Source organism: Eretmochelys imbricata, chromosome 5, assembly GCF_965152235.1.
Source record: "Eretmochelys imbricata isolate rEreImb1 chromosome 5, rEreImb1.hap1, whole genome shotgun sequence".
NCBI lineage: Eukaryota > Metazoa > Chordata > Testudines > Cheloniidae > Eretmochelys > Eretmochelys imbricata.
This window is the reverse complement of record NC_135576.1, coordinates 49059303-49083546: the sequence shown is the minus strand read 5'-3', so window position 1 is coordinate 49083546 and position 24244 is coordinate 49059303. Positions and strand designations below refer to the sequence as shown.

At 40.6% G+C, this 24244-nt stretch overlaps 1 protein-coding gene across 1 annotated transcript in view; it reads left to right on the top strand.

Annotated features, from left to right (window-relative positions):
* Positions 1-24244, top strand: part of ARHGEF28 (Rho guanine nucleotide exchange factor 28) — a 197394-nt gene that overhangs the window by 16277 nt on the left and 156873 nt on the right. Inside the window, exon 3 of the mRNA XM_077818012.1 lies at positions 2804-2847. Coding sequence (XP_077674138.1) covers positions 2804-2847 — 44 coding nt within the window. The remainder of the gene's footprint in view (positions 1-2803; positions 2848-24244) is intronic.

Below are 24244 nucleotides of genomic sequence, written 5' to 3'. Positions count from 1 at the left end.
TAGACAATCACAAGTATGTTTTAAACCAGTACAGCCAGCATTCTACACTACATTTAACATTTTCATAAGGCTAGGCAGTTTGCAGGTTATGGGTATTTATTAGAAGAATATAAAAATACTAATAAAACTGACTACTTGAGAAATTGATCTTTTGTGTAAATAAATTTAAAATTTAGATATTATTGAATTCTGTGAGTTTGTTCTTGTTAACTCAGTGACACATTAGGGGTTCAATAAAAATTATGTGTATTTTTGATCTTCATATGGGTATACATCTCATGTGAGCAAGATCAAAGGTCAAATTCAAGGCCTCATTGGAAATGTAAAAGCTTCTTAGTATGTTAATTGTGATTTACATTTTTGAAGTGCTATACAAACGATCATTAACCAATTAATCCTAATAACTGGAAGGCTAGGTTAGTAAACATCATTTATTAGGGGAAATTGCCATTCAAATGACCTACTGTATTTATATTATTTATTGTCTCTATGGCATCAACATTATGCTAGACACTTTTATGTGTGGATATGAAGAGAAGATCCCTGTCCTGAAGAGCCTATGATCTAAATAGCATATAAATAAAGCATGAGGAAATGTATGTGCTAGGTCCATGTTTAAAGTGAATTTTATTTATTGTGTGTGCTGTATACATGGTATGAACTTCACTTCCTAATAAATTAAGAGTTGTACAAGTCTGACCATTGGCACTACCATAATCCCCAAATTAGGTACTAAATTATGCCTCCTCTTGCATAAGTGCACTGGAATAGGAAGAGGACATAGGGAGCCCTGCCTTTCCCATCCCCCTGTGCACTCATGCAGAATGAGAGGGGGTTGGTGTATATCTCTTGGAATTATATCTATTGTGTGACCGTAATTAGATGCATGTTTTGTTTTATTGAGATGCTACTGCGATTTATGTGAGGGTCAGTGTTCATGTTGTAAAAGAGGTTGTGTGGGTTTAAGTCTGATGGTCTGTGTACTCCTTTATGTACATGGACAATTGGAGATTAATAGATTCTCCAGAAAATAGAAGAGAAACGTTGTGGAGATTCTGTTAGCTGTCATGTTGCCGCTCAAAAGCAGATGTGACATGCCTTTCTTTTCATTGTCATGCATGACACCAAATGATGCAGTTCCTGCTGACTTGTTTATAAATATAACATGTTGGTGGCAATAACTGTGGCTTGATGAGAGATCCAAGATAGGAGGTAATGGGCTTCATCCTTTCTGAAATATGATACTTTTGGAAAACCAGTGTATTTGATAATTCCTCAAGAAACAACTTTTTGGGTTACCTTTCGTAACCCTCTTTAGTCTGCACAAACACGAGTGTGCTTCAGATGTTAATCTCAGTTTGGGTCAGATTCAGGGCTGTCTGCAGAATAACTAAAGAACCTTGTCTGTGCTTGGCAGTCAGAACAAAGCACCTTGAAACCAACTTCCTCCTTCTACCCCCCCCCCCCAACAAAACAAAACAAGCGCTTCTATCTGAATGTAGCTATTGACTAAATATTGACTTCATTTGACTACTGTTTGGGAGGGGTTAGCAGGCAATGCCTGACCTGTTAATCCAGACGTTGGTTTCAGAATGAGTATGAAATAGGGGGAGATCTACAAAGCTTATGGTGTGAAAGACTGGCCTTAGTTTGACATTTGCGCTCAATGTTCTTGCAAAGGAGTTTGCCTTTTTGTCAAAATTGTGTGAAAATCAAAACCTAGCAGCATGCCCAGTTTTGCTTGTGTGCATATGAAAAGATGGGCTGTATGAGACTAGTATAAATAAACCATTTGCTAAAGAAGTTTTTTGTTCATGGTGGAAACTCTGTAAGTAAATTTTGCAGTATGTAAAAGGGGAAACATTCCAATTATATCTGACTCATAGCAGGCTATCCATATGCGTGAGCAGGCTATGCACAACATAATCATATTATTACTGGAAAGGGTTCAACTTTAACAGCATAGCCACATCTGAGTTGAGACAGCCTTCTTTTCGGACAGGCTTTTTTTCTCTGTTTCAGTGAGTTGAGGAAGAGGATTTGTAAGTATATATGTCTGCCTGGGCTTTCTAAAGGCTTGGTTGCTTCCAGTTTGATTTTTTTCTAATTTTTTAAAAAATGTTAAATTTAGGGAATGGTCTCTGTGGATGCATTGGAAAAGGAAATCAAAATATAATACTAGAAATCAGTGTTATCTTGAGTATATTAAAATAGTAATAATTGAAATTGATCATCTAAAATGCATTTGTTAAATTACTCTAAGCAGTTGCTTGTCACTTTACGTGCTTTTTTAGGTAACCAATGACAGACTGAAGCCTGTGGGGTTCTTAAATGAAGGAGTTAAAAAAAAAAACACACCCAAAAACCAGACACTTGATTTATGGTGTTAAATACAAGAGTAGGTGCAACTACATCCCTGGATCAAATTTACAATTCCTTTCTCTGCCTCTGATATACTCAACAAGTTTTAATACTTCACTTATTGTCAATATTAACATCTTGGTGGCTGGACTCAGAAATGTTCACTGACCTGTTTTGTTTAGTTTACTGTGTATAGTATTGAAAAAAACACACAGCATATTAACTAGAAACGACCCCTCCTCCAGAAATACACATGCATTTCTTTTTCCCATGAGGTAAGAAACTGGAGAAGAACTGCACATTTGATAAAGTTAGTCTCTTAATGTCCTCATTCTGGAGGATATTCAGACACCATGGTGATTGGCGTGCTATGAGAACCTGAATAGTATCAGTGCCCCATGATTCAATGTGTGACAATTACTCTGGTTTATTCTGTTTGTAGATGCTGTAACAATGAAGCTGAGCTGCACTGAAGTACCTCTTTATGTAAGTTCTACAACATTAGGCTTTTGCCCTAAGAGGCTCTTTCTTTTCGATAACAGCTTATTCAAGGCAGAATGAATGAAACAGAAAGCTGTTCTCTGGTTGACTGAGACTTTAGGCCGCTGAATGTTGCTTTCTAATTCAGGCGTTTCTGGGGATAATGCTCTTTGAATGTTATGGCTCCCATTGCTGAAGTCAGTTTAAAATTCCCTTCATGGTCATTATTTTAGATTTTCTTAATTTCAGTACTTAGAAACATAGATAATACTTAAGGAGGGAAACCAGCTACTCCATAGTTTAAAGTTGCAACTGTGTTTCTGCTATAAACCCAAATTTTTCATTGTCCCCCCCCCCACCTTTTCCTTCCTCATCATATACAAAAGTCCTCTCAGTCTCAAAATTGGTAGTTTATATTTGGGGCTAAGGAACAGTTTTTCAACAAAATGTGGAGCAATTGGACAAGAAGTTTTTGCATGATGACACCCTAAAAATAGATGCACTCACCAGAGTTCAAAAAACCATCTGACTTTGAAGCAAAATAAGACATACAGTGAATAAAATTTAGTTTACTGGGCTCCTTACCTGTGATCTGGTGTCCAGGATGAAAAGTTAGAGGATTAAACTTTTAATTTCAAAAGTTATTAATGTTCAGATTTGTAATGGTGCTTTCTGCTGCAGCAAGCTTAGTATTTGGTCATCAAAGGACTGCTGGAGTTCTGCTCTTTCATTAACAACAACATCTCTTTTCCTTGTAAATGTAGACCTCCAAATGTTGTAACCTGTTGAGAGCCTTATTGATGGAAGAAGGAGAAAATGGTTGCAAAAAGGCTTGCAGTGGGGATGTCTGGGGTTCTCCTTTCCTGCAGACCTCAGAAAGTTCACAAGAAAGGGGGTATCCTTCTGATCCTCTTCTTTTCCAAGCCCCCTGCTCAGTCTAAGGGGCTGTAGAGAGCAGGGTTTGGATTGGTGGTTAGGGGCCAGGCATTCCCTCTTTCCTGTGGAGCTACTGAGCTTTTCAGGAGAGGAGAACCCGTAGTGAGCCTTAGGGGGGCTTATCAGCACCCCTGCAGGCCTTAAGAGGGTTGCTGGGTTAATCCCCCAAACTTTAGAATCAGTGAGTGCCTGTCACTATATTTGAGCTTTGGGAGGCTCATTGAAGGTCATCCTCAACCACACATAAACCTTAGTGGATTTCTTAGTCCCAGATAAGCCTATTTTGGGTATTTGGGCAGGGATGGTGTCAAGGTTCCTTCCCCACTCTGAACTCTAGGGTACAGATGTGGGGACCTGCATGAAAACCTCCTAAGCTTATTCTTACCAGCTTAGGTTAAACGCTGCCACCACCAAAGTGTTACACAAAGAACAGAGGAAGTGCCCACTTGGAAACGTCTTTCCCGCCCCAAAAAATCCCCCCAAGCACTACACCCCCTTTCCTGGGAGAGGCTTGATAAATATCCTCACCAATTTGCATAGGTGAACACAGACCCAAACCCTTGGATCTTAAGAACAATGAAAAGTAATCAGGTTCTTAAAAGAAGATTTTTAATTGAAGAAAAAGTAAACAAATCACCTCTGTAAAATCTGAATGGTGAATACCTTACAGGATAATCAGATTCAAAACATAGAGAATGCCTCTAGGCAAAGCCTTAAGTTACAAAAAGATACAAAAACAGGAATATACATTCCATTCAGCACAACTTATTTTATCAGCCATTTAAACAAAACAGAATCTAACGCATATCTAGCTAGATTGCTTACTAACTTTTTACAGGAGTTCTGACCTGCATTCCTGCTCTGGTCCCGGCAAAAGCATCACACAGACAGAGAGAACCCTTTGTTTTTGCCCCTTCAGGCTTTGAAAGTATCTTGTCTCCTCATTGGTCATTTTGGTCAGGTGCTAGCGAGGTTATCTTAGCTTCTTAACCCTTTACAGGTGAAAGGGTTTTTCCTCTGTCCAGGAGGGATTTAAAGGTGTTTACCCTTCCCTTTATATTTATGACAGATGGTGTCCCTAGTCTCTTTGGCCGGAAGCTGGGAATGGGTGATGGGATGGATCGCTTGATGATTACTTGTTCTGTTCATTCCCTCTGGGGCACCTGGCTTTGGTCACTGTCAGAAGCCAGGATACTGGGCTAGATGGACCTTTGGTCTGACCCAGTATGGCTGTTCTTATGTTCTTATTGGAGGCCCCATGAGCATAATTTGGTTTGCAGTTGGACAGCTGCCAACTATTCCTCTGAGGCTTGCTGGGGTGGTGGTTGTGGTTTGGGAGGGCACTAAAGATTCCCGCCAGGATGAGTGATTGTGAGTTTTGCACTTCCTAGGATTAGTGGAGGGAGCTCCTGGAGCAGCTAGTGTCCTGATGAGTTTTGTAAGTCTCTCAGAAGCTGGAGTTCAAGACATCCCTGAATAGCCTATTAAGACTGGCATAGAGGGGTTGGGAGATGAAAATCTTCTAGGGCTCATGGAGGACCCTACATGCCTCCTGGGGCCAATGGGAGAGAGAGATGGTTCCTATAAACTGTAGGTCTTGGGAACTCCCTGACAGACCTCATGAAGCTCAACAGGAGGGTGATGTAGTTACTCAGGTGGAGTCTATTTCTGTGCATCCCCCGTCAGATTCACAGGCGACAGGCTTCTTTCCTAAGGATCTTGCCAGTCATATTTTTCCCTGCCTGGATAATTTTCAGTTTAGATCTGAAAACAACCAAAAAGTCTGTTCTATCCTCTATGAAGGAGCCCTTGAATAAGGGTATTTTCTTTTAGCCAGGTCCAATTAGTGTACATGTGCTCTAATAGAGGGAACTTCCAAGACGCAACTCCTGCCTTATTTGCATGGCTTTCATGGAAATCACAATCTAGTCAGTATTTAAATTAGATGTGAAATTAGTTCTTTTGTCCATTTTCATGAAGCAGTTTTCTGGCTTTTTGAGTTTGTCTGAAATACTCTGATTTTTGGTCTCTTAAGAAGACTCTGAAGAGGTGCCTGAGGTGAGTTTTTGCATTAATTAGAAAAATAATGGAATTAATTGAGTTTCTCTCTTTTGAAGGAGGTGGTGGGGGGGAGGGAAAAGGGAGAGGGGGACACAGAATGAAAAATGATGATGCTTATATACCGAGCACATGTAACTTGAAAAATTCAGTGTTACATTGTAAGGTATTATGTCCAATAGGAGTAGAATTATTTTTAGCTCAATGTCTTCTCCACTCAGTCTGTTGGAGAATCTCACAATGAAAACTGGCAGAAAAGGAAAAACGCACTGGTTGTACTTCAAGACTGACTTATCTACTTCGTATTAGTAGAGCCCTGCAAATATGCAGATAGCTGTGCACCATTTTTGCGGCTGGTGGATCCGATGCAGATACACCCACGCAGGGCTCTATTTGCTAGTGGCACCTGGCCTGCGGCATCTGGCTTGGGCAACCCGGGGAGCGCAGCACACTCGGGGCTGGCAGCCAGTGGCTGGGACTAGGCAGCAGGTCGGAGTCGGGGCTGTCCAGCACCCACTCACCGCGTCACTTCCTGTCCAGCAGCTTGAGCCCCTTAGGGAGCACCAGTGTCCCCACCATGGCCTGGCCCGGCAGCACTGGCTGAGCACCTAGTCCTGGGCCTGGCCCTCTGGCTCCTGGGCAGCCAGGTGCATCCCTGCCCATTGGGATTGGAGCAGGCGGGGCCCCGGGGCCCCACCCCTCTGCACCACTGTGAGGCAACACGCACTGCTGCTGCCATGTGCTGTCACTTGTGAGCCCCCAGGAGCAGCACGCGATGCAGTGCCCCTTTCCCCCAGCCCCCCGCTCCACGCTGCCCCTTCTCCTCGGGACCCTGCCCCTTACCCCCAGTCCCAACCCTCGCACTGCCTCTTCCCCACAAGACCCTGCCCCCCCACTCGCTTCTTTCCTCCTCGCCTCTCCGCTGCCTTCCCCCAGCTTCCCTCAACCCCTCATCCCCCCAGTCACTAGACCTTGTGAGACGGCTTGCAGCTTCAGTTGTGGATGTGGATACAGGTAAAAGACAGCTAGTGGATCGTGGGTCAGATTGCGGGTTGATCCTGGTGGATGCAGATCCACATTTTTGTATCTACGCTGGGCTCTACGTATTAGGGCTAAATGGGCCCATGGAGTGTTTGTTTTTCAAACTCTTTCCCATTATTTTTAGCATCTGTGTTCACTGGTATCCACTGGACTATACTGCCTATAATCTGAGAATATCTGAAGTAAATATAAGACCGCCTCAGTGATGTATTCTAATAATGAATAATAATAATTAGAACAGAATAATCATAGGGTACGTCTAGTATTATGTTATTCTGTTGTAACTCTAATAATCATGAAGTTCAGGTAGGAGGTGAATTTTTAACCACCTGTGTGCAAGCTATCATTAAAAGCCTTCAGGAGACTTATTGAGATTGGTATGTGTAATGGAGTGTTATTTAGAATAGTCACTCAATACCTGAAATTCTTTGCAAGTCTAAGATCTTACCAGCATAGTATAGTCTAATCTGGTCAAATGAATAATGACTTCTGTTTATTTTTTGTTATTTAAAAGGAAATATATTCAGAAAAGTCAGTCAATGTTAGGTTATCTGATTTTATGTGAAGTATAATGAAATACATATGGTCCATGTTATTCCTCAGTTTGGAGAATGCATTATCTTGATACATTTTCCATATACATAATTTCAGTGACAGCAACAGGATCATAATCTAATTACCACACCTTTAAACGTCATGGTTTCAAAAATAAATTATAATGACAGAGAAAATTAGAGGTTTCAGGCACATGTTTTTCAGTTAATTGAAAGATCCGTTTCCAGCTCTCAAGAGCAAAGTATTATAGTCCACATTACAGAAGATTCCCTTGTAAACTACACAAATGTTCAGGGTTACTCAAACCAATAACACCTGATTAATAAAATAACATCATGTGATTCTGGGTAGTCCATCTGTCCAATAATTAAGATATATCATTTGAGTCAATGTAGTTTTACAATGTAGGTAACTTGAACTTTTAATAGTATCTTTGTTTTCTTCTCTTAAAATTTATTATTTTAATTTTTATCTTGAACAGAGTAAAGTGACAGGGACAAAACCAGCATTTGATGAAACACATGCAAGATGTTAAAAGTAGGTCTGTCAAGTTATTAAAAAAATTAATCGTGATTAATCACACTGTTAAACAATAATAGAATACCATTTATTTAAATATTTTGGATGTTTTCTACATTTTCAAATATATTTATTTCAATTACAACATAGAATACAAAGTGTACAGTGCTCACTTTATATTTATTTTTGATTACAAGTTTTTGCACTGTAAAAAAATAAGAAATAGTTTTTTCAGTTCACCTAAATACAAATACTGTAGTGCAGTCTGTGTATCATGAAAGTTGAACTTACAAATATAGAATAATGTACAAACAAACTGCATTCAAAAATAGAACAATGTAAAATTTTGGAGCCTGCAAGTCCACTCAGTCCTACTTCTTGTTCAGTCACTCAGATAAATAAATTTGTTTATATTTTCAGGAAATAATGCTGCCCACTTCTTGTTTACAATGTCACCTGAAAGTGAGAAGAGGTGTTCTCATGGCACTGTTGTAGCTGACATCACAAGATATTTATGTGCCAGATGCGCTAAAGATTCACATGTCCCTTCATGCTTCAACCACCATTCCAGGGGACATGTGTCCGTGCTGATGATTGGTTCTGCTCGAAAACCATCCAAAGCAGCGCAGACCGATGCATGTTCATTTTCATCATCTAGTCAGATGTCATCAGCAGAAGGTTGATTTTCCTTTTTGGTGGTCCATGTTCTGTAGTGTCCGCATCGGAGTGTTGCTCTTTTAAGGCATCTGAAAGCATGCTCCACACCTCGTCCCTCTCAGATTTTGGACGGCACTTCAGATTCTTAAACCTTGGGTCGTGTGCTGTGGCTAACTTTAGAAATCTCACATTGGTACCTTCTTTGCGTTTTGTCAAATCTGCAGTGAAAGTGTCCTTAAAATGAACAAAATGTATTGGGTCATTATCAGAGACTTCTGTAACATGAAACATATGGCAGAATGTGGGTAAAACAGAGCAGGGGACATACAATTCTCCTCCAAGGAGTTCAGTCACAAATTTAATTAACACATTTTTTTTTTAACAAGCATCATCAGCATGAAGACATGTTGTCTGGAATGGTGGCAGAAGCTTGAAGGGGTATACGAATGGTTAGCATATCTGGCACATAAATACCTTGCAATGCAGGCTACAAAAGTGCCATTGAAATGCCTGTTCTTGCTTTCTGGTGACATTGTAGATAAGAAGAGGACAGTATTATCTCCTCTAAATGTAAACAAATTTGTTTGTCTTAGTGATTGGCTGAACAAGGGACTGAGTGGACTTGCAAGCTCTGAAGTTTTACATTGTTTTGTTTTTGAGTGCGGTTGTGTAACAAAAAAAATCTACATTTATAAGTTGCACTTTCACAATAAAGAGATTGCACTATAGGACTTGAAAGAGGTGAATTGAAAAATACTATTTCTTTTTTTGTTTATCATTTTTACAATGCAAATATTTGTAATAAAATATACACTTTGATTTCAGTTACAATATGGAATACAATATATATGAAAATGTAGAAGAACATCCAAGATATTTAATACATTTCAGTTGGTATTCTATTAACAGTGTGATTAAAACTGCAATTAATCGTGATCAATTTTTTTGAGTGAATCGCGTGAGTTAACTGCAATTAATCGACAGCCTTACTTAAAAGGTTTGAAATAAGGGAAGTCTACTATAGTCCATAACTGAAAATAATTGCTAACCTACAAAAAAGCAAGTGGCTGCATATAAGAAGCCAGGCTTTTTATTTAGCAGTAAGTAGCTATTTTTTAGGAATGTTATTGATTCTCCATATTAATCTTTAAGCACTGGTAGAGTAAATACTTCAGAAATATTTCAGGAAGTGTCATGCTGCTATGGGGGAGAGACGGTCATGGGGACAGTAAAACTCACAGAACGGAGACAGAGGGCTCAGAGAAGTCTGTAAAGTACACTGCACTGAGACTCTGACAGATGCTGCACTCAGGGGGATGGGGTTTGGAGGACAGTGGAAGAGACAGGGGCATGTCCTTGAGATCTATCAGGAGAGAAAGCTCCAGTCTGGTAGGAGGGCTGCAGAACTGCATGGTGTCTCCCTCCCTTCTCACCTCCGACTGCACCTTACTCACTAGATGCCTTTGGTCCTCAAAATGTGCTTTCCTGAAATACCATACTGCTGTTTTCTATGACCCTATCGCTTACTCTGCTGAATTGAACAAGCGTGGGTCATTGGTTCCAAGTTTCCCTTGGATTCTGACATTCTCAGTCAGTCCCCTTAGCTTATGTTTCTTGCATTATGGGAGGATGTTTGTAGTTTCTTAAAACTTTTCAAATGATTAGACGTACTTCCTTATTTAAAAAACAGACTTCCGGTGTTTGCCGGCTGTCCATTTAACATTATTCAGTGGTGACACTGTCATCTTTATTTATTTAAAGTACAGTTAGTCAGAAAAGTGAGTATGTAGAAATGATACATTCTTACTCAACAGACCTGCACCCTGCGTGTATCCACTGCCCTATATGCTTGCTTTAGGGCTTAAGGCCCTATGTTCCCCTCTGCTGATGTGCATGGAAGGGAACAAATTCCTATAAAAACCTGTTGGAAACTATTCAGGTAGTGCAGATGTGGTGACGCCATTGTATGTTCCCCCTCCTCCCCTCAAGTCACTCCGGCCAGCTTTGAAGTCAGAGCTCTCCACAGGTTGTGGAGGAGGTATGCTGGGGCTGCAAAGGTGCTGGATAGGCTCTAAAGCTGTGTCTACACTTATGGGGCCTGTGAAGTACATACACTGCATGCCCCCCAGCCCAGGTATAAATAGCAGTGTAGACAGTACAGCTTAAGTGAATAGAGTAAAGACATGCCAGAACCTTAAAGTATATACCCTACACCACTCCCTGCATGCCCAAGCTGAGCCTCCCTTGTCTACTCTGCTCTTTTTAGCAGGTAGTGTCCTGCTGACTCCCTGCAGTGGGGAAAGGCTCCGGCAGCAGGAAGCTGCTGGAGCCTTTGCCCGCCACTAAAAGACTCCAGCAGCAGGGAAGGTTCTGGTTGGCAGCGGCAGGGGGAAAGTCTCTGGCAGCTTCTGGAGCCCTTTTCCCACTGCCAGAGCCTTTCACTGCTGTGTGTAGCTACATACCACAGTGTGGATGCAGCCTGCTTTTTACTGCTGCATGTAGCTACATGTACCCTAGACGCCACCATCACCACTATACACAAGGCCTGAGGCACCATCAACTCACAAAGTTGCAGATATTTCCTTGTAGAACATAACAGTGCCCCAGTTTGTATAATCAAGCAGATTCATCTTCTGTGCTGTGAAATCCTCTTCTGCTTCTGCGAGGCTGTTCTCCAGAAGGAGCCATGTTGCTACAGGGGAGAAGAGGCCAGGAGAGCAATTTGGAGATACTGGGTCTTTATGACAGGTTTCAGAGTAGCAGCCGTGTTAGTTTGTATTCGCAGAGAGAAAAGGAGTACTAGTGACACCTTAGAGACAAACCAATTTATTTGAACATAAGCTTTCGTGAGCTACAGCTCACTGTAGCTCATGAAAGCTTATGCTCAAATAAATTGGTTAGTCTCTAAGGTGCCACTAGTACGCCTTTTCTTTTTGGGTCTTTATGTAGCTGTGTTGATATCCATAAGATTCCCCTGCAACCCATAAGAATTGGGTAGGTCTCTCTTCCATCTTGTTTGGTAGTGCGTCGATCCCGTCCCTCCCAAAGGAACATTGGGACACTAACTGCAGTTTTTTAAATTCATGACGTTTCCTTGGTACTTTTGTGGGTTTTTGCCACACAGGAGACAGTTTGCTCCTGCAGTCAGTCATTACTGCTTTGTACTCCTGTAGCATTGCAGAGCCAATATAGCATTGTTTAAATGACCTGTTCCTCACAGATCATTAACAGAATTGTTAAAAGGAGAGTGTCAACTTGAAATCTTGTCTAAAAAAAAAAAAAAAGGAGTTAGCAGAAGCTTCAGGTACTACATCTGCCCCTTAGTTTCCCTGCCAATTTTTATGATTTTACAATCAAACTCTCCTATTTAAAAAAAAAAAACTCCCATTCAGTTCTGCTGTATTAAAGACCCATGTAAGCAACAGAGGAAATTGGCTAACAGGCTATACCAGGCAAACAGTGAAACTGACCATTAGAGCTGGTCAAACTTTTTCTCACAATAAACTTTCCTGCTGGGAAATGTAGTCTTGTCAAAAAAGAAAAAAAAAAACACCAGAGAGACAATATAAATTTTCTTTTTAATTAAAAAAGAAAATAAGATTTACCACTTGGATAATTGAAAATGAAAAATTTCATTCTGATTTGACACTAAAAATAAATGTGTTTGTTTCGTTTTGACAACAAGGTCATTTCATTTTGGATTTTTGGAATCCACGTGTTTGTAAAAATGTGTTTCCCTTTCTGATTCTGATTTCTGATTCCCTTTCGCTCACTTTTTTTATTCCCGCTCCTTTAGCTGTTAGAGGAAATTGTGGAAAGGCCCAGTTTTCACACTTTTTACTCTGTTCCAGCTGGTAAAAGTTAGAAAATGAAGCAAAATATTTCATTTTGTTTCAAAAGTCTGAAACAAAACGACGGTTTTTGTTTCGAAATATCATTTTAAATCAAAATTAAGTGTGCCATCTAGAACTCGCTCAGAGCATATGTAGACAATAGTGTGGTTAAAATGCTACCAGCCATTAGCAGCCTGTTTGATGGAACTTTGCTGCTAGTGCAAGGGATGGGAAATTAGAAACAAAATGCTAATGTAGCCAAGATCTGTGTTGGCTGTTTTTCTCAGAAGTCAACGTACAAATAGCCTATCCCTATAAAGGCATCTCTATATATTACAACTTACTTCAGTTAATTATACCTTGAGATACAATCTTCATTTCCTTCTGCAACGGTACAAGCATTTCAAAGTTCTTTTGATCTTTGATACCTTTTCAGAGGACGTTTCCTCTCTCCAGGGGTGCTTGGGCAAACACCTGGGCTAGTTAGGTTAATTAACTTCTTAATTATTTTCTTCTTTCAGGATATTTCTTTCTGGTAGGGTGAGTGGGCATAGTTCCTTAAGACCCAAACTGAAACCCATTACAGGTGTTTGTGAACAGCTACCTTTATAGTACATGGTATCGGAATAAGAACATACACAAAATTATGCCTGATTTTAAAAAAGTTAGTTGGCGGATCTTTTCCTAAAGATACGAGAAATGAAAAATGAAATAAAGGAAAAGTTACATCAGGGCTCCGCCCCAGGCCACCTGGGATAGAGAGTGAAAACAACAAATTCCTTGACTGACTTTCAAGGTTTTTGAAAGCACAGGCTGCCATACTCATGGGCAATTTTTAACTACCCAGATATCTGGTGGGTAAGAAACACAGCAAAACATGCATCCACCAAGAGAATCCTTGCTTATGAAAAGGATCGTTTTGTGATCCAAAAAACACAGCATCATACCAGGGAGAAACGATAATGAGTCTACTCTTTGAGAGGGAGAAATTGATTGAAAAAGAGAGAGTAGGGAATTTTGGTACTAATGACCATGAACTATATGAATTCATCATTATTTGTGTCACAGTAGTCTCTAGACGCCCCAGTCAGGGATCAGGGCCCCATTATACTAGGCACTTTACTCACATACAGTGAAAAATCTTACAAAATCTCCCCCCAAAAATCTTACAATCAAACTACAGTATAATAGGGAATGGATGTTAGATTTCAGGAAAGCACATTTCCCATTGACTTCAATGGGAATTTTGTCTGAACGAAAACTGAATGAAAAAGTGCATGAGGACTAAAGGAGATTACCCTTTGGACTGGATAACTTCAGAAAAATCACAGGGAAGAAGGAGGATGTCCATGAGAAGGGGGAAAAAAATGGATATGATATAATTCCACACTTGCCATTTACAGTGAAAAATTGTGTAGGCAGCTTCCATTATACTTAGACCCATTTGGTAAATTAACTGCTGTTGTACATGTGAATAAATTAAACGTGAAAACATTTAGACACTTGTTTTCATATTAGCAGTTAAATGGTTTTGGATTAGTAAGAGGAGCCCCTCTTAGAAGGAACAGAGCCCATAGGAAGGGATGGTGAGCATAGGCGTCACAGTTCCTTGGAGTCACAGTTCCACCCAGATCTGTCCTATTATACTGGGGAGGGTAACTTGTGAGATCGCTTTATGGGGTGCAGCACACTTCTTCCCTCATGCTCCCACATGTCCACCCTATTCTTTTGGCAAGCACTTGAGGGGACAGTGCCATAACTCTGCCTACTCCCTGCCACCTTTCTCCTGGGAGACTGAGGGAGGCTCCTCTCTCCTTTCTGCTCCTGTGCTCAGCTATGTTAGGGCCAGATACAATTCTAGCCAATAGTTTGGATGTTCAACCAGCCCAAAGTAACTGTCATATTTAAGGGTGATTTCAAGCTGTACAAATGAAAACACTATTTAAAATGTGATGACCTTTTATAATGTATGTTAATCTCCCATTTACATTGACTGATGCATAGAGCCCCACTTGCGGGGCTTGATCCAGATCTGATTGAAACCAGTGAGTGTTGCTATTGACTGCTGGGTTGGGCCTTTAGTGGGTAGATGGGTTGGTGTGAACACAAAAGTGCAAACATCGTTATTGGCCTATGTTTATATGCAAAGTCACTGCCAAAATAAGACATGCAGAGGAAATATATTTAGAACAATGGGATCTATTTTAAAAGAGAAGGAATTGGAGCTGACAAACCATGTCCCTCATCACCCTGACCACTTTGCTTGTATGGTGTATGCCTCTCCTCTCCCTTTTATTTAATATTTGGTCTTTAGATTGTAATCTCTGCAAGGCAGGGACTGTGTCGTCTTATGTATTTGTGCAGTGCGTAGCATATAGGGGCCCTAATAATTACTGGGGACTTTTTAAAACACATTATATAATAATAAATAATCAAGGTTATCCATTTACAATGAAGTAAACTGAAGACAATAATCTAACTAATGAGTCGTCTTAATTATTTCAGCTAATAGTAAAAATCAGAGGGCACATATCTCTTCATGGCCCTTTTGCAAATCAAAAAGAAAAAAAAAAGGGTCTCTGAAGGTTGGCAGTAAAACAGGTGAAAATTAGGGAGATGGGGAATTTTCAAAATTCCTCTCCATTTTGCATTAAATATCATATTGATGGACACTTGTTGGCTGTTGTCAACAGCTCATTCATAAGGTTCTTGAGGTAGCTCTTTTGTTTCTTAGATATGTTTCTATACATTTTGTATGATTTAGTCTAGGTAGTGAGTTTTAGCTTTTATTGGTGTTGCGAGAAAGGAAAGGAGAAATCTTGAGTGACACTTCTAATAATGAACAAGATTTCCCCCAAACTGTGTACTGAGTGGTGTAATGTTTAAAAACTGGTTTGATCACAGACAGAAAAATTGGGCTGGTTCGTCCAAGGCCTCCAGGTGAGCCCCATCTTCAGCCTGCAGCTCCACTGGAGTTAGGACCTGGCTGCCCCCTTCTCCAGCTATATTGATTACATCACCAAGCGGGAGAATCTGAAAACTCCCTGCTCCTTTCCCCTCAGCCTAGCTGCCATTTATACCTTTAGCAATGTGAATAGTGTTGTTTTATGCTGGGTTTTTTAAAAAGAGATTACAGGGAGAAGCTGGTCATTGAATATTTCAGAACGATTTAATGGGCACATCTGTCTGCTTTTATTCTTTAATAATTTTGTTAATGTTTGTGGTTGCTGTTTCTTCCCTGAGGCTGGACCATTAGCCTGTATTTTGAGTTTAAATAATGCTGACATAAAAGATCTTCTGAAGAGGTCAGGCAGCCTAAACAAGTCTGTAAGACACAGAGATCACTTGGCATGAGCCTTACATTTGGAGAAGTGGCTCCCGTGGGATCGGCTGTAGGTTGGTGGTTTTTAACCAGGCCTTTGTTATATGTCATATGTTCAGTTGTTTAGAACATAAAAGACATTTGTCTTTACCTTGTTGTAAAAATATCATTTTATGTTTTCTGAGCAACCATTTCCATTAAAGACTATTCCACACAGTGATGCCAATTCAAATATTACTTGGGGGAGAGAAAATTCAGGTCCCTCCTGCCCTCTGGCTGGGACCTTATTCTGGTCCCTGCTTGTTCCCTCCCCGTCAGGGACCTCGGGTCTGCCTTGGCCAGGGAGTCTGCCCTCTCTCTTATCCACACGGTGCATGAGCTGGTGCCGCCAGGATTCCCATGCTCTCTGCCATATAGGAACAGACTCCCTGTATGCTAGGTTGCAATCCCATTTTGGCTTGGTGGTCTGGGCAGAGGTACAGCTAGGCCATATTTGAGTGTCATTGTGACCACATGCACCAGGTCGCAATGCCATTCACTGCAGTTTGCCCTGGCCGCCTCTCTGTATGGAGGGGTGGCCGGGTCAAATTTCTGTGGCATTGTGACCATGCAGCTGGAGCAAAGCTTTGGACTGCTCTGGCAGCAGCATACTAATTTAGAATGGGACCGTTGGTTAAAAGTGGTCAGGCAATGCCTTCCCGTCCCGTCTCCTTGACTTATGGAACTTTGAGCAAACCCAAAAATCTTGGGGTTAGGGGAGAGGGTGTTTGTTCCCCTCAGCCCTCCCTAATTGGCTCCACTGATTCCACAGCTGAATGCATCTGATGAAGTGAGCTGTAGCTCACTAAAGCTTATGCTCAAATAAATTTGTTAGTCTCTAAGGTGCCACAAGTACTCCTTTTCTTTTTACTTTCACTAAGTTTTCCTGGATGTTCAGCCTAAATTTCTGAAGTTTGTCCCAGTACTCCCAGTTATATCTCTGTGTATCACAATAAATAACTCCTCTCCCTCCTTGAGGATTACACCTTTTGAATACTCATAAACTACTAGGTTTCCTTGCCATCACCTTACTTGACACTTGTACAAGTTGTACTCTAGGAACTTAAGCCCTCAATCTTACATTATGTATTAATCCCTTCAGTATCCTGGTAATTTTTATTGCTGTGCTGTGATAAATCAGAGGGATTTCAGTGTTTAGCTGGTAATGTGATGCCCAGACTTGAGTGTAATATTCAGGGTGTCTCCACACCAGAGTCCTATGCAAGAGGTCTTGTTACCTTCTTGCTGCATGACACAGTGTCCACCGTTTTTGTGTGCAACCATAATTAATTGTAAATTCCTGTCTTGTTTGTTTGCGTACTAAATCTCTCCCAGCATAACTGCTCTACATGCAGAAGGAGTGACTGAGCAGTGAGGTGGAACAGCAGCCCAAAGCTGGAAGGAGCAGGGTGAAATAAGGGGTACACCAGTTTAAATGGGACTGATAGAGTGAGATAGGGCCAGGGCATCCCCAGGTTGTGGGAAGATTGTGCTGTGGAAAGTTAATAGCTGGGTAGCAGTTGGTAATTAGGGAGGGGGTTTGACAGTTGGAATCAGGACCAAAGAGGGAACTTGGGGGTTGGGTTGTGGTGAGGAGTTTGCTTTTCTTCTGCCACTTTACTTTCCCTGAAAGCATTACGTGATCTCATTTGTTTGTTTGTTGCATTTTCAGCACAAATTTTATTTTAACCTCAGACCTTTGACACTGTGGGAATGTCTTCACTGCAGCATTAACTGGAGCTATCTATGCTTGAGTTACTTCTCTCAAGTTAGCCTGGCTCGAGTGAGGGCAGCTGCACAGAGAAATAACACTCGAGCTGTCCTGGACACTCACTCATGTGTGGCACTAAGACTTCTGGGGGCTTTTCCTATGAGTTTTTTTGCACTGCAGTAAGTTGAGCAGCTCTATTATTTTTTTCCCAGTGAATTGTGGGAGAACTTGTCTGTCCTTTCCGTGCACATGGAGAATTGTGGGAAGAGTTTGGAGGACTTGTAGCACTCTAGCATGTGCACTGTTGCAGAGCGGTTGTGTTAGCAGCTGACGAGTTGTGCTAACTACAGCTTTAGCTTTTACTGGGGTTCTCAAACATCATTACACTGCAATCCCCTTCTGACAACAGCAATTACTACATGACCACATGAGGAGGGACTGAAGCCTGAGCCTGCCCAAGCCCCACCGCCCTAGGTAAGGAGGCCAAAGTCGAAGCCCTGCCATGCAGAGCTGAAGCTCTTGGGCTTTGGCCCAGGGTGGTAGGGCTTGTGCTTTGGCCCTGGGCCCCAGCAAGTCTAACTCCAGCTCTGGTGACCCCATTAAAATGGAGTTGTGACCCACTTTGGGGCCCCAACCAACAGTTTGAGAACCACTGGTCCATACATCCTGCCGGGCCATCCAACTCAAGTTAAAAGCACCATCACACTTCTGTTAAGGGTTTTTGTGTGTGGATAGGATGTGAGTTGAGACAATACTTGTTATATCTTGAGTTAACTTTGCAATGAAGACAAGGACAAAGTATTAAAGCCACATTGGCTGGTCCTGGATCTCTTCCATTTCAGAGGAATTGTGTTTGGTTGTGCCATAAATAAATGGTCTTTTACGTTCCTCTCGTCTTCTATGATTTTAATTCCTCCCTCATTGAATCTTTCACATGAAGGGCTAAATTAGCAGTTCCCAAACTGTGGGTCATGACCTCAAGTGGGGTCACTTCATCACCCAATGGGGTCGTGGCAATCCAAAGTGTGTGGAGGACACCATTTTATACAATGGCATCCTCCTCATAGTGTAACCTCAGATGCAACATATAAATGAGGTCGTGCGGCATGAAAGACGCTATTTTGCTCTACAAAATGGCACCCTCCATGCAGCGTAACCTCACACACACTGTATGCAGGTGAGATCGTGCTGAACAGAGGATGCCATTTTTAAATGGCATCCTTGGTGCTGTCTGGGGTCACAGGAAGCAATATTTGTGAAAATGGGGTCACGCATGGAAAATGTTTGGGAACTGCTGGGCTAAATCCTGCAGCTCTTAGGTGCGGGAGTTCATTTCTACTTCTGTGAGCACATGTGAGCCTGTGTCAGCACTTCTTGGCTAGGTGGTGGGTTCAGCAAGCAGGAAGTATGGCTTGATCTGACACACCTATTGTGGGAATATGTTAGTTCTCTCCACATATTTCTAGGACCAGTGAATGAGTGGACTTCACTGAAGATGATTTTAGGATACAGTCTGAGAAGAAATAAGGTTTGTGGTTTTCTTTTGTAAGAACTAGACCTGCTGCTGCTGCCAATCTGATCTTGCTTATTAAACGAAAGTAACATAGCTTCTTATGTTCACTATTTACACGATGAATGACTGCTTAAAGAGTGGCTCTCCATCGTCTCTGTGCACATACATGCCAGCTTTCCCTGTGCAGATAAATATTTATTCAAAAGGCCTCTGGACGTGGTGTTAAGTAACTGACATGGGAGAGAGGTGGCAACAGCGACTCAACATTTATTTTTCTTTTTAATGTGAAATAAATCAAAACCAAACTGGTGAAATTCCATATCAAAGGGCATTTTATGGGCCTTCAGCAGGAAATTCCTCTGCTAATGCTTCCCGACACAAGATAATACTGATACGTTATGCTCTGAGAATTGTAAGGATCCTCCTCACTCCTTTTTCTCTCTGTTTTGACATGAACTGTGAGAACAGCCCTAAGCCTGAGCTGCCAGTTATCACCACTCTTCCACCTCAGCATCTTCTTGTGCAAAAGGGGAATTTTTCACTTATTTGAAAGAGGTTTCTATGGAAATTCTTCATGTAAATTTCATTGCAAAGCTTCATCATTGTAAAAAAGCATTTATTCAATCCAGTGCTTGATGTGTACAGCTCATGTGTTATTTTCAGACCCACCCATATACTTGTAAACAAAACACATGCTCGAGGCTTTTTTTTGTGTGTGTGCATATCTGGAGCATACTTCTTAGTGTCTTGTGCACACGCTCACAACATAAACTCCAAGAGTTGATTGTTAGCTGGTGTAAATCAATGTAATTCTGTTGACTTCAGTTGAGCTTTGCCAATTTAGACCAGCTGAAGATGTGGCTTTCACACACTCAAAGGACCATTTGTATATTACTATTTGAATTTTTGTAATAAGTGCATATGAGTAAACTTGTACAATTTATAACACTATTTTTGACATTAGTGTATCAAAGTGCATCCCCTGTTTCCAGGGTATTTGTGTTTATAGATGATAATGCTTGTACATGTAATTGGATGTGGAGGAACTTAGTTATTAGGGCTGTCAACCAATTAAAAAAAATAATCACAATTAATCATGAGATTTAAAAAAATAGTCACGATTAATGTCAGTTTTAATTGCACTGTTTATAATAGAATGCCAATTTGAATATGTCGTAGAAAAACATCCAGAAATATTTATAATAAATTCAGATTGGCATTCTATTATAAACAGCGCAATTAAAACTGACATTAATCGTGGTTATTTTTAAAAATCTAGTTAATTTGGTTTGCGTTAATCAGATGCATTAACTGCAATTAATTGACAGCCCTATTAGTTGTATTTATTCATTTCCTTTTTTAAGCAACAGAAACGGGGAAAAAAACTCTTTTAAACTTTATGTAAGATATTATTAGTCATACTTTGCTCCTAAGTCAATGACTACACAACGTGTTGGGCTATTTTCTCTTAACTTCTGGCTTGCTGGTCTGTGTTTAATTTAATACTCTTCCTCTTTATGTGTAGTTGTTGTTTTAATACCTGCTTAGCCTTGTATCCAGTTACATTCCATTCAAAGAGGTAGTCACATGCTTTTTGAACAAATCACCAGCAATTGTTTACTAAGCTTTAGCAGCAAAGGAAAGCATGCTAAACGTTATAAATGATCCTAAAGATATAGGTCATGTTTTTATTTTTGTCCTTGTTTTTAATTATTAGTTATAGAGCAGACAATATGCTTGGTTTGTGTTAACCAACCTTTGTTACTTAACCTGGACAAGGAGTGGCAGGTATTTGTCTCCTTTTGGTGGCTCAGGTTTTGTTCAGGTATTGTTGTAGTTACAGCTAAGCTTCGCTACAAAGGTCTTTGTGATGGCTCAGAGAAAATATTTTGACATTTTAACCCATTCTTATCTGACCAAAAAAATCACTGAGCTAAAATTTTTTTTAAGTGATTTGCTTTAAAATATTTAGTAAGGCTGTCAAATGATTAAAAATTAATTGTGATTAAATGCACAGTTAATAATAGAATATCATTAATTTAAATATTTTTGGATGTTTTCCACATTTTAAATTATATTGATTTTAATTACAACACAGAATACCAAGTATACAGTAATCATTTTATATTTATTTTTGATTACTAATATTTGCACTGTTAAAAATAAAAGAAATAGTATATTTCAATTCACCTAATACAAGTACTGTAGTGCAATCTCTTTATAATGAAAGTTGAACTTACAAATGTAGAATTATGTACAAAAAATAACTGCATTCAAAAATAAAACAATGTAAAACTTTAGAACCTACAAGTCCGCTCAGTCCTACTTCAGCTGATCGCTCAAACAAACAAGTCTGGTTACAATTTGCAGGAGATAATGCTACCTATGCAGGGCTGTCCTTAGGCATATGCAGCATAAGCAGCTGCATAGGGCAACGGGAAATTTGGAGCACCCCTGGGTCTTGGTGTCCACCCATCTGCCTCTTCCCATCCCTGTTCTGACCCTTCCTGCAGGCTCCCACAGCTAGCTGCTGCAGCCTGGTGACTCTTATTCCAGAGGAGATCAACCTTCCCGCCTGCCAGACCTGTTAGCACAACACTGAAACTGTTAAAGAGCCATTCAAGTGGTAATGAAGCCATTTAACATGAAGCATTTGCCAACCCCTATGTATATATTGTCCGTTTCTGAATTTACTGACAAAAACAGTTGTGCATTACTGTAATATTTACTCAGAACATGTTAGTCTACAGGACCTTAGTTTAAAATTTGCTTTAAAAATATTTCATTAGAAGACTTCTGAAGATTATAAAATCATATCTCTAAAAAATCCTTGCATAGATTTTTAGATCTACAATCTAAGCATTCATCTTTAGCCGTAAATGCGTGGATCTTCAGACACACAGTTTTTTAAAATAAATCCTTCAAAAGACCACTCTTATCTAAAATACACATTTTAATTTTAATTACTACAGTACAAAAAACTTGCTTCCTGTCCTTTCTGTCCATCCCTTTCTCCCTCCACCCTCCTGTTGAAGAGCGGCTAGCCCTTAAAGGGACAACACCCCTTTCCTTCCAGATAGCCGGACAAACGAGTTTCCCTTTCTTTACTTCTGATTATTGGATTAACTAGTTTTAAGAGAACCCTCCAGCAAAATCAGTACCTTTGTAAAATATAAAATTCTTTGTTATGCCTAAAATCTTTGGAAACGTATTTTTTAAAGTAAGTGAAATTTCATAAACATGTCTGTAGTTATGGAGATCACACCAAGTAAATTAGTGTTCCCTTTTTCTAAAAGCAATGAACATTATTATGATCACACTAAACCTCTGTGACTGATTAATTTAAAATAATGTCTTTCTTTCAGTGAGTTAAATACGAAGTAATCTGGAATGATTACTTTATGAAGGTTTAAGATGGGGTGGCCAACCTGTGGCTTCGGAGCCACATGCGGCTCTTCAGAGGTTAATATGCGGCTCCCTGTACAGGCACCGACTCCGGGGCTGGAGCTACAGACGCCAAATTTCCAAGGTGCCGGGAGGGTGCTCACTGCTCAACTCTTGGCTCTACCACAGGCTCTGTCCCCATTTGCGCCCCCTCCCCTGAGCCTGCCGTGCCCTTGCTCCTCCCCCCCCCGCCTCCTGCATGCCATGAAACAGCTAGTCAGGAGGTGCGAGGAGGGAGCGGGAGGCGCTGATCGGTGGGGGTGGGAGGCTCTGGGAGTGGAGGGGAGGTGCTGATGGGGGGGCTGCTGACGTATTACTGTGGCTTTTTGGAAATGTACATTGGTAAATTCTGGCTCCTTCTCAGGCTCGGGTTGGCCATTTAAAGAGTACATTTAAAATATAAAATCAGCTTAGAAATACTGATAAAGAAAATGTAAAACAGAGAAGAGCTGCATCATGTATTCCATAATACTTAATGTTGTATTCAGCAGGGCATCTGACTTGCCCTTACTACAAAGGTTTTGCAAATAAATCTCTGACAAATTTCAGGGTATATCAAAATACCTGTGACTGACCTTTTTTATTCCCAAGTTTAGTGCTTTTAATTAGGTACCTTCTGCATGTCCAGTCTTCACCTTCTGGCATGCAGTGGAAACATGCTCCATTTTCTTTTGAATAAACCTCTCTTCTGCAATTTCTTTCTCATGTCATTTGCTTCATTTGGGTTCAAGGATTTGACTGGAAGGGGGGTGAGCAGGGAGGGGGAAGGAAGGAGGGAGACATTGGGGAGGGGCGGGGCCTGGGCAGAGTCGGGGCAGGGCCTGGAGCAGAAGAAGTGGGCTGGGCAGCTAGCCTCCCCAAGCAGCAGCTTCACCCACCACCCATGACAGCAGGTAAGAGTGGGTGGCTCCTGCGCACCCAGTGCACACAGCAGCCTCCTTAGGCAGGGGCCATGTGCACAGAGCCGAATGCGCTCGTGCCGCGCATTCTGTGTGAGGGACGTATGAATGTTTAGCAGATCTGGCACGTAAATACCTTGCAAAGCCGGCTACAAAAGTGCCATGCGAACGCCTGTTCTCACTTTCAGGTGACATTGTAAATGAGAAGCAGTCAGCAGTATCTCCCGTAAATGTAAACAAACTTGTTTGTCTTAACAATTGGCAGAACAAGAAGTAGGACTGAGTGGACTTGTAGGCTCTAAAGTTTTACATTGTTTTGTTAGTGCAGTTATGTAACAAAAAAAATCTACATTTGTAAGTTACACTTTCACGATAAAGAGATTGAATTACAGTACTTGTATGAAGTGAATTGAAACATATTATTTCTTTTATCATTTTTACAGTGCAAATATTTGTAATAAAAGTAATATAAAGTGAGCACTGTACATTTTGTAGTCTGTGTTGTAATATAAATTAATATATTTGAAAATGTAGAAACACATCCAAAAATATTTAATAAATTTCAATTGATATTGTGTTATTTAACAGTGCGATTAATCATGATTAATTTTTTAAATCACAGTTAATTTTTTTGAGGTAATCATGTGAGTTAACTGCAATTAATCGACAGCCTTAGTATTTAGACTCACCTAAATGGTTCATTACAATGCTGGAGAAGTATTGTAATGCTCAATTTAAAACAAAACAAAACAGCCTTCAGATTTCAGCTGGCACAATCTCAGACTATGTATACGAAGGAATTATTTGGTGAAATTGTATGGCCTGTATTAGGCAGGAAGTCAGGCTTGATTATCATAATGGTGACTACTGTCCTTG